Source organism: Branchiostoma belcheri, unplaced genomic scaffold, assembly GCF_001625305.1.
Source record: "Branchiostoma belcheri isolate BF01 breed outbred unplaced genomic scaffold, Haploidv18h27 scaffold16, whole genome shotgun sequence".
NCBI lineage: Eukaryota > Metazoa > Chordata > Leptocardii > Amphioxiformes > Branchiostomatidae > Branchiostoma > Branchiostoma belcheri.
Genome location: NW_017803046.1, coordinates 300,727 through 311,560, shown reverse-complemented (window position 1 = coordinate 311,560; position 10,834 = coordinate 300,727). Strand labels below are relative to the sequence as shown.

The 10,834-nt window shown below is 40.6% G+C and overlaps 2 protein-coding genes across 5 annotated transcripts in view; both read right to left on the bottom strand.

Annotated features, from left to right (window-relative positions):
* LOC109466058 (growth hormone-inducible transmembrane protein-like) overlaps nt 1–8,464 on the bottom strand; it is a 10,992-nt gene extending 2,528 nt beyond the window's left edge. Inside the window, exons 1-7 of one of the 4 annotated variants that reach the window (XM_019763654.1) lie at nt 8,226–8,464; nt 7,311–7,552; nt 6,907–7,018; nt 6,101–6,242; nt 5,245–5,443; nt 1,568–1,666; nt 574–745 (exon numbers count right to left, since the gene is read on the bottom strand). In XM_019763654.1, the coding sequence (XP_019619213.1) occupies nt 574–745; nt 1,568–1,666; nt 5,245–5,443; nt 6,101–6,242; nt 6,907–7,018; nt 7,311–7,536 (950 nt within the window). In that variant the 5' untranslated portion in view covers nt 7,537–7,552; nt 8,226–8,464. Of the gene's footprint in view, nt 1–569; nt 746–1,567; nt 1,667–5,244; nt 5,444–6,100; nt 6,243–6,756; nt 6,814–6,906; nt 7,019–7,310; nt 7,553–8,225 lie in introns of those variants that run through there. The other 3 variants (XM_019763658.1, XM_019763655.1, XM_019763653.1) reach the window with 3 other exon arrangements.
* Nucleotides 8,465–8,933: 469 nt separating this feature from the next.
* LOC109466060 (protein FAM198B-like) overlaps nt 8,934–10,834 on the bottom strand; it is a 9,372-nt gene continuing 7,471 nt past the window's right edge. Inside the window, exon 2 of the mRNA XM_019763662.1 lies at nt 8,934–9,846. Coding sequence (XP_019619221.1) covers nt 9,645–9,846 — 202 coding nt within the window. The 3' untranslated portion in view covers nt 8,934–9,644. The remainder of the gene's footprint in view (nt 9,847–10,834) is intronic.

Genomic DNA, 10,834 nt, shown 5'->3' with positions numbered 1-10,834 from the left:
TGATGCGCGCGTGCGAATAAAAAAAAAGTTTTGCAAAAAAAAAGTTCTTTTCATTATGAAATCTACGTGGTCATGAGGGTTGAGCAAATGGCACAGAATATGGTTTGGCGAATAATCTAGTCTTCAAGTTCATTTCTTTACAATTTCGTCTTTTTTCGTTTGATTTCGGCATTCTACGACATTGGTATAGTTTTTATGAATTTTTTTTTGTAACTTATGGTATATTTTTGCTCATTTTGCAACTGTTTTGGACGATTTACAGTATGGTTGAAAACTTTTTTTTTTTGGAAACGGCCGAAAATTCATGCGCGCGCGGATGTCATCCATATAATCAAATCAACATGGCCTTATCCATCTTGAACAAATCCAGGTCAATCTGTCAACCCTCCTCACAGGTGTAGGGACTGACATGGTCATCATACTCGGAAAATCTGTATCTGTACATGAATCTGTATAATGAATATGTATCTGTACATGAATCTGTTATCTGATTGCAAATAAAGATCTCAAGTGATTGTCATAGACAGATTTTGTATTGAACTTTTCAAACATCTAGGGAAGGAATGGACTCACGCATTGACAGGGTCGTAAGGTCGAGCGGCGTAGAGGGGGTAGGTCTCTGCTTTCCTGATGATGTGCTGCGTGTCGTACAGCAGGAAGGCTCCAAACAGGATGAGTCCACCGTACATGCTGATGGAGTACAGGCCCAGACCCAGGGCTCCCGTCGGGGGGATGAACATGTTTCCTACACAAACACAGGGAAAAACTAGAATTCAAACCTCCATGAAATATTTAGATTTTGTATTAATAAATGTTGACTAGGGCTGTGTACTGGCTCGCTGGACCAATTCCAGACTTCAAGTCCAAAAAAAATCTAAAAGTCAAGAACCAATTCTGGACTTATTAAAAAAAAAAACATGCCACATGCATCCCCTTTTCGTTCCAAAGCACCTAAAATCTTCCAAAGATTGCAAAATCTGTGCTACAAAATGAAGAAATGGGTTTAGGTCTGGACTTCAGGACTCAAAATTAAAGGTGGTCCAATGGCTACTGACCACTAAAATTTAGGCTGGGAAAACTAAAATGACACTTTGGGACATTTTTGGGACAATAGAAAAATAACCAACATCAGAATGTCAGCCCTTCTTTTGTTTATCAGGCACACGTCCCAGCTTTTGGATCCAGAAAAGTCCCCCCAATTTTCCGTCTACTCTGCAATTATAGTGCGCCTGGGAGTGAACATAAGCAACATAAAGTTGACTTCAAGTTGAAGTCATACAATACTTCCCAAAAACCAGGTTCGGATAGTTCATCCTACTTTGAGACAATTGAAATTTATTTTTAGAAAACTTAATTTCGAGGCCTGGGACTTTTAAGTCCGGGACTGAAACTTCTGGACCTGAATCCAGACCTAAATTGGACCCTCAATTTTTTGTTGGAACCAAATTTATGGATTTTACCAACACAGATAAACTTTAATTCGAGCTTTCGGGAGGGTAGTTACTCCTGAAATCTTCACTATGTTATACCTGGCTATGTGACAGTATAATTAGTACAACATACTAACCAATGGAAGCCATGAAGACAACACCCAACCCGATGGCCAGTGGTCCGCCCATGTTCAGGAACTTCTCACTCGGAGCACACACTGCAACAGCTGACAGACCTGAAACACAACAACATTAGTGTCTTTATGTTGCTTGTACTTTGGATTTTAATGCCAGATGGTTTACAATTGCCTGCTTTTCTGGTCCAAGAAAATGTGTAGTGTCTGTAGAAAAGTCTAAAATGGCTTATTAATACAATATACTGTACATGTACTAGTAGTAAAAGCTATGAGTACATACTATGTGAAAACTCAATGTTCTGAAAGACTGAAACATATAAAGTAGCCACTTTGCCTTGTGCATGGTACCACTTGTGGTACAACTTTAGGTATTGAGAGTGGAAAAATACAAAATTTGAAAAATTGGCCCAAGTGCAACACCCTGGTCTTGAAATAGTTAACAGGCATAAATTACTCTTTACAGCTTTGTTCCATTCAACAATTATCAAACACTATTACATGTACATCACATCCGCTGCAAGATCAGTTCATGGTTAAAAAAGTTATAAGAGCTTGGTAACAATTCTTCACAAGAACTAAATTCATCTACAGTACATTGTATGTCTTACACTTGGTTGTACATGAAGGTTTTAAAGGAAGCATCCTTCCATCTTTCCATTGTTTAACTGGATTTTGCCCCTTAATTATGACAGACAAAATTTTGCCCAATCCGTCATCTTTGACGGGCAAAAATCTGCCCCTCAGGAAAATTTGCCCCTCAAAATGCAGGAAATATAAGTGATTCAGAGTGAAATTTCAAGGATTATCTCCTCTCTGGAGTGATGCCTTGCGCCTTCGATGATCATCATGATGTTACGTCAAACAAAATTGAGATGACGGAAAAAAATTCAGACTGCCTAAAACACTGCTACATTATGTTACCATGCTGTGATTAGATACATTACAAAATACAGTGTACCAATTCTCAATGGCAATACATCACAATAACCTCAACAGGAGCACTATTAGCTCATGAACACCTACCTACCGTTTAGTAATTTAGTTCAGTGGCCTCTCAATCACGGTAAGCCGTGTACGTCATAAGAACTAATGGTTGGAATGCTTGCTAAGCTTACATTTGTGTTGACCAATGACTATGTACAAGATTGGCAGCAGAGATAGGCATGCGTACTTCCCTGACCCAAACCACGGGCTTTTAGGAGTGAGCAAACAGCTGGATACTCATTACCCTTTTAGTGGTCCGATTGATTCATTTTTTCATCAAGTACAACTGGTGACGCTTTAAAAAAAGTGAGGTACTTGTCAAGTCCCAGTATTGGTGGAAATGCAGATACATGTACAGAGACAACAACAGAAGAGTGAGCTAGCTATAGGTTAACACTGTGATGGGTACAATAATTTGTTTTCAAATTACATGTATATGAATTCACCTTTCACAAGTGAAATCTTTGTTTATCATTTGACTGACACATTTAAATCAAGGCAAATTAAAGTATTATATTAAGTAAGACATGTATGCATTGTTCAACAGATATCAAGTAGTTGTAGTAGTAATACAGTTTCTAATTGTGCTATTTGGTGTAATAGACTACAGTTCATTCAATGGTCATTGCAGAGACAGGACTAGTTCATCATTTAGTTCCAGTAGGCCATTGGTATACGTAGTGTGTAGAGTTGCGAAGTTGCCTGCCATGTTGCTGTCCACGGGTAGGGGGCAGCCACGTGGAGAAATGAAGCAACCATTATAGTTTCACGGCAAAGTCAGGACACAGTTGCGGCGCCGGTCACATATCGCTTTTTTTTCTTGAACGTCAAAATATTACATTATTTTACTACTTTAACAACTGCATATGAGCAGTTATATTTTGGATTTCAAAGACGTTTGTAACAGATGATGTAGCATTAAAATACCTGCTAAGTTAGAGAGACTTGAATGTGTGTTTTGTCCTCAGCATGAATGGAACAATGGGCAAAGAGTTTAATTGAACTACAATCTTCAGGCACCAAATATCACCACAGGGTACTTTAACCAATCACAGCCTGACAGTTAATTAGATTATTGTCCTGTTTAGGTCACCAAAATGACCTCTGACCAAGGTCAAAGATAAGCTAAAAATAACTATGGCTGATTCAACCTACATTTAGGACAATGTAATATGCTTTTTTTGCTGTCATTAGAGAACTTTGAGTACTAAGGAAGATGGACCATGAAACATAAATCTCCCCAAGATGTCAAGTGACGTTGCACCTAACAATAAAAACATTTCACAACAGGTGTCACACTAGAGCTGTGTACCAGTACTCTGTAAAATTGATAAGGACCTGGTACAGTTTCGAAACACCTAATCACTCAGTACTGGTACTGTACCTAAACAATTTCACACTAATTATATGCCTATTTGTGACCTAAAATGTGTAAATAGCTGGTTCCCCATGGGTCCCAAAGTAAGGACAGCCTTCGTGTTACAGACTGACAGTGTTAACTACCCTGAAAGATCTGTTCCATATTAGCTATGCTTCCTCTAGATGTCACTTTGGTCAGGTACTGTGTTGCAGGGTTGGAGATGAAAACTAAAACATCTTAGTTTTACCCATGTTTTGTGTAGGAATTCTCCATAAACAAAAACTTACACTTGACTGTCAAGTTTATTCATGTTTCTGTCATTATGAAAGGAGTTCAGAAGAACAATTGTTAATTGTTGAATCACTCAGGTACAGTTTCAGGTCTGCACCTGTACCTAAACCCGTGTACCTGTACCTGTGCCTGTACCTAAAATTTGTACCATTAGGCCACACCAATTTAATTTCTTGGTTAACGGATTTTTCTAGAAAAATAATGGAGCGGGCGGGCGAAAAAAAAATAAAAATAAAAACAGGCCTAGGCATCGTATTTTGGCCCAAAATGGTACGATAGGAGCCATGAAGTCAACACACCAGGCTGGTTCAAAATTTAAACAATGAATTATGAACTTTTAATGATACCATTGCATTGAAAGATGGAATAACTGTAACAACTAGGATGAAAAGGTCTGTTTTCCACTGTTCAGGGCAAAATATGAGCATTTTGCAGTTGATTCTGGATTTTTATTTTTATTTGCAAATCTGAAAAAAATGAAGCGGTGAATCCGTTAACCAAGAAATTAAATTGGTGTGGCCTTAGGTAGGGACAGCAAACCACCCTCTGTGGTACAGGAAAATTTTGTTACATACATAAGCCCTGACCTGTCTACATTCCTAAAAAGATTTACATAATGAGCAAACACACCAGTCCTTGAACATATCTGAAAATGTGCGTATGTGTCCTTTTTAACCGCAATTTGCAAACACTTCAAAGTCAAAGGTAAACTTGGACTTATGGACCCAACTCAGGTTGATGCGTTAAGTTTAAGTGTGAATTTTATTTGTTGAGGTACTCTTTTGGTACCAAATTTGCAGTGGTTTACTCACTAGTAGTATGTGGTTAGGTTGATCACCATGAATGGATAAAGTTAAACAGCACCACCTGTAGACTTGGTATGGAACTGCAGGCAAATGGGTGTTTTTTAAATGTTTCATGTTAAAGCAAAGGATCCGTTTAACTATAAGCATGTTATGTTACGCTTCTATCCAATGCTCACAAATCTATGTGAATAGAATTTTAAGAAATAAATATAGAGGTACGCTTGCGCTATGCTTACCTCCCACGATCCCGGCAGTGTACCAGGCTGCTCGCATCAGGATGGGTCCCCCGATGAAACACAGGGGTGCGACCACGGCCCCCATCACTGCCGCGTGTGTCAGCCAGGCCAGCTGCTTAGCCCCGAAGCCTGGGGAGTAGGGAATGGAGTGGGTGATCATGTTGGTTCCGATGATCGCTGCGAAAGTGGCTCCGATGGCCTGCAACAAGAAACAGGGATCGAAATTCAGTTTTGGGAACAGGTGCACCTGTGCATCCAACATAAAAAATTGGGTGCACAAAAATTATTTTGGTTGCACCATATAATATAAAACACATCGAATAGAATGTCAGCAAAAACTAATTATGTTTCATTTCTTAAGAATTTAACTTATATTTTAATCATTTTTCTGACACTTGAATATGCTGTACACTACTATACATCTTTACATACGCAAGCCTTCGAAAATATTTGGGTGCACTGGAAAAAACTGGGTCCACAGCTCTAAATTTGGGTGCATTAAGGTGCACATGCATCCAGTATTTCAAGCCCTGAAATCATCGTGGACAAAGAAGATTTGGAACAGACCAAGTGTTCATTTTCCGCATACTGACTGTGTGCTAGCCAGCAACTGTTTTTCCACCATTTACAACAGTTTTATTGTTATGTCCAGCAATTAATGGACATAACGTTTTTGTGACAACAATCATTATTGTGTATTCTGTAGGTATTTATTATTTCTTATAATGCCCTCTTGTTATTCAATATTAATTTGGTCAGTTTCCGGTTTCCCTTGTCTGTTTACCTGTGTGTTACAGTAATAAAGCTGAAGTAAACAAATAAAAAAATGAAAATAAAAGTTGGAGGTGAGGTTTACCAGCCAGGAGTTCTTAGCGACCAGGTTGAGCATGGCGGGGCTCCTGAAGACTGCGGCGGCCGTCGCTGCTGTCACCACGATCCCCCCGCCGAAGTACATGTAGGTGTCCCTGATCCGCGCCTTCACATAGTCCTGCCACATCCTGGGGAACATTACAGGATGGATTTTATGAAGGCATTCAATCAGGCATAAGGAAAAATATTTTGTGTTTCCAGACCGACCCCAGAAAAAAAACTGCCGAGCCCTTTTTTTTTGTGGATCCCTGCAAGGGAAATAAATTTTTTTAGCTGATTGACCTTTTCTAGCTCCATGGGGGTATAGCGGTACGAGATGTGGCTTGTTTTTGGGTGCTACGAAATTGTAGTAATTGTCAATATCAGACAGATTTCTTCACACAGAATATCTTTTACTTTGCTGTCCTGAAATTGCATTGGATGCCTTCTTTCTGAAAAAATTCCAAGAACCAACAAATCAAATTGGTGTGGCCTTACTGTTCCAATACTTACACAGACTTCTCCAGTGCCCCTGGCTCACTGGACAGTCCCAGTCCATAGTAACACAGAACTACCACCAATACTTACACAGACTTCTCCAGTGCCCCTGGCTCACTGGACAGTCCTAGTCCATAGTAACACAGGACTACCACCAATACTTACACAGACTTCTCCAGTGCCCCTGGCTCACTGGACAGTCCCAGTCCATAGTAACACAGGACTACCACCAATACTTACACAGACTTCTCCAGTGCCCCTGGCTCATTGGACAGTCCCAGTCCATAGTAACACAGGACTACCACCAATACTTACACAGACTTCTCCAGTGCCCCTGGTTCACTGGATAGTCCCAGTCCGTAGTAACACAGGGCACCGATGCCGAACAGGGCCGCGCCTGCTGCTGCCCCCTGGCCAATGGAAATCGCTGCAAATACACAGATTTAAATTATACATGTAATTTCTTTTGCTAAGGGTATAAGTACATATATTAGGGTTCCATTTCACACAACTGGTATAGGCTTTCACCTTCTTATGTTTCAATGTCAGTAAACCTTTACTTTATATAATGTCTTGTACAGTGACATACACACACACACAGAGTGACACTCACACACACACACATACACACACACAAACATACACACACACACACACACAAACATACACACACACACATATATGATTATAAAGGTTAGAAGTCAAATAGAGACCCTGACCTGCCATTCCCCGTGCTACAGAGGTAGTACTGTCCGCCTCTCTTGCTCCCACCCGTGACTTGAAGGCTCGAGCCCGCGTGGCCATGGTCTGGGACCTGACCGTGAATGGGGAGCCGGTCAGGAATCTCAGCCCCGCTGACCGCAGGGGGGTGGTCTGGGCCACTCGGGACGGGATCTGTGTGGCCAGCCGCCCCAGGGGCAGGACTACCAGCCTGGTCACCAGCATGTCTGTTTTCTCTTACCTGAGGACACAGAGAGTAAGAAAACTACTTAGTAACCTCATAACACAAGGACATTTATGAGTACAAGTGTATGTAACATTATTCCTACTTAGCATTATGCGGCTAATGGCCCAAAACAGTCAATAGCATTTTGTAATGGGTAATGTTGCAAAATTATATTACTTCATTATATAACGTTAACCATACATCCAAAATATAGTATTTACCCAAGGTATTTACCATTAGGACAACCTCCTTGGTAATACCGATAGAATACTGATTTACCGTGATATAACAAAATGGGTCTGGGGAAGCCACAAAAAAACAACAAAACAGATATAACGTTATAATGTAAATACAACCCAGCAGTATACGACTAAAAGGCTGTGCATTGTACGTGTACAATGATTTAAGTGCAATAATTGGATGATCATAAGAGATCTTCGGTTTTCAAAGGTAATTATGCCCCCCTCCCCCATATACGCACGAAAATGGCTTCCAAAATTATGTCAACAACATACGTTCACGGGGATGTTTTGTCCCCCTCATGTGTATCATTTAATTTGCTGTTGTCTTGACATGTCAGGAAAGCATGTTTTTAGGCTCTACGTAACATATAAAACTTCTTTCATCTCCGTGAAATCTGCTGCGTAATAAACTCGCATGTCTTTTCTGCCTCCATGATGATACTCACCGTTTCCCCTAGATCTTTCGCCCCTTTTCTTTCTCTTCCCTGGCCTTTTCAACGCTCCTGGCGTTAATATCGAAGAACAATTACCAGCAGTTCACAACACGTCGTGAAAGAAACACACCAGTACTGCGTCGAACCAACTTGAGGTAAACACAACTTCGCACAAGGACACCTACTCGTTCGCTCGGCTTCTAGAATGGTCTCTTACAAGTTACATCAGTCTACATGCATTTTGTAATAATGTCATTGCGTCATGCCATATTGGGGGATTCCTTTCCGACTTTTCACTTCTTAAACATACGTTTTATTTGATACAAAGGAAATACAACACATTGGGCAACACTTATAATTCTTTTGATTTAATGAAATAAACCACATAAAATGTAGTCCTTACCTTCTCAAAGAGTTTGCAGAAATTTCAAGGATTGTCGCTAGATGGCGCTGGTGCACGGGAAAGTTTTTGGTGGTGCGAGACCACAGTTCAATCTCGTGCACAAGGCACTTGGAACTCTCGTTCTCAGGTCACTGTTGTGCTCCATCTCTATCAAGCAGATGTTGGGTCGTCCACTAGCTTCCAATGACACACTCGGAGATTCTCTGACAGCAGTCAGTGGCAAGAACGTTACGATCTCCCATCAGTTGAAGAATTCAATTTAATAATATAATCCGTAGAAGTACAAAGAAGAAGAATTATAACTAAATAATTTCGTAGTAAGCAAATGACTTTAATTTGTTTTTGCTATCTGGTACTAGTATAGTATATTAACTTGTGGACGTCCGAGTTGAGTTTGAATACATTTTTTATTGCACAGGTAAATAAGAACTTCTGTGGATTACTTTTTGAAGTAAAACTGGCTAATTAAATTGTACATTGTGCGAGATCATGTTACGTTCATATTCCTGTAATATATATATACTAGTAACTAGTGAAAAGTGTGGCATCTGCTGGTAAATAACGTAGAATGTAGTATGCGAACTCTGACAATGGGCTTTTTGGAGAAATTTAACGTCTAAACATGCTTAAATAATTATTTTCCCTATGAACCCTGCATCACGATCGGTTTCAAGTTACTGTCCGCTGAATTCGAAATTCATCAGTTTTATTGTGTCAGTTTTCGGTATTCGTTTCATTCATTGCTCAGTGAGGAACATCAATATCAGTGAAAGTTTATTGCAAGTACTGTGTAACATAAAAAATGACACTTAATACTAACTTATGGGTTCGTCTTCTTTTTCCGAGACAAAGGAAGACGAAAAAAATTATCCCACTTTTTCTGTAACATGTGAGTTTGGGAGAGAATTTTTCTTTTTGCCTGAAAACGTGCGTGGAGAAGTTAGGATTGAATTTGTTGACCTCTTTACACAGGCCCTTTTTTTCGTGATATCGTAGAAGGGAGCAATTTGAAATAATAAAATGTGTAATCAGTAATCATCCACTAAAGCGATGTCTTTATCCTCTATGTAATCTGCGAGGATTTTGCCCCTTCTATGGAGTATGTGGACATATCTGGTCAGCTCGTCTCGGTCTTGTGTGTTCCAGAAGACTTTATCCACTTGTAAGGACCGCAGCAGGAGCTCGCCCAACCGTCCAGACTTCAACACCTCAACCGCTCTGCGTGGAACCCTACGGAAAGAAACAGTATTTTATTTGTTGATTTGCTGTCACCAAGTACAGTAATATCAGACAGATATCCTCATCCAGAATATTTTTGTCTTGCCACCCTGAAATTGTAGTGGTTGCCTTTAATGGCTTATTATCTGTCACTATGCATGATGTACAAAATGACTAATAAACTGGTGGACGTCCCAACTACTAAGTGCCTAATACCAGCCCAGAATAAATAGCCATGCTACCAACTCAAGTACCAGTTATCAACCAAGGATTGAGGTGTTCAAGAATCCATTCTTTCCTAGAACTATTATCACAGAGTGGAACTCTCTGTCACCAAGTACAGTAGGGGCATTGTCGCTAGATAGCTTCAAACAATGTCTAGAGTTAGATGTTCAAGGCAGGGTTAGGTGTAACATACCGTGGCCGACAAGGACAAACCTGCGTCGCCTGCGCGCACACCTGCGTCGCCTGCGCGCACACCTGCGTCGCCTGCGCGCACACCTGCGTCATCTCTGCAAAGAGCTTCCTCGTCTGCGCAAGACTACCTGCGTCGTGTCTGCCAAGAGCTTCCTCACGCCTGCACAGAAAGAGCTTCCTCGTCTGCGCACGAATACCTGCGTCGTGCCTGCCAAGAGCTTCCTCACGCCTGCACAGAAAGAGATTCCTCGGCGACCTCGCTGCGCGCAACGAAAGCTCGCTGCACGGAAGAATACGTGTCACCCTGCCTTGTTGAAGAATGGACGGTCCCCTATTATAGGTCAAGGGTCACATCGCAGTGACACTGTTCGCTGTCGTTTTTGTTTACTTCAGTCTCAAATTTGTTTTAGTTTTTATGCTTACAATGTCCAGCGCGTTTATTAATCAATAACGGGCCCGTTAGTGATAAAATTAATTAATAGAAATCCTGCATAGATTATGTTAATATTGCCCTTACGAAATCTGCCCCCTAACACCAGAACACCTCGTCTTCAATCTTCCCCGGTAAGTGCCCGTTGTTTAT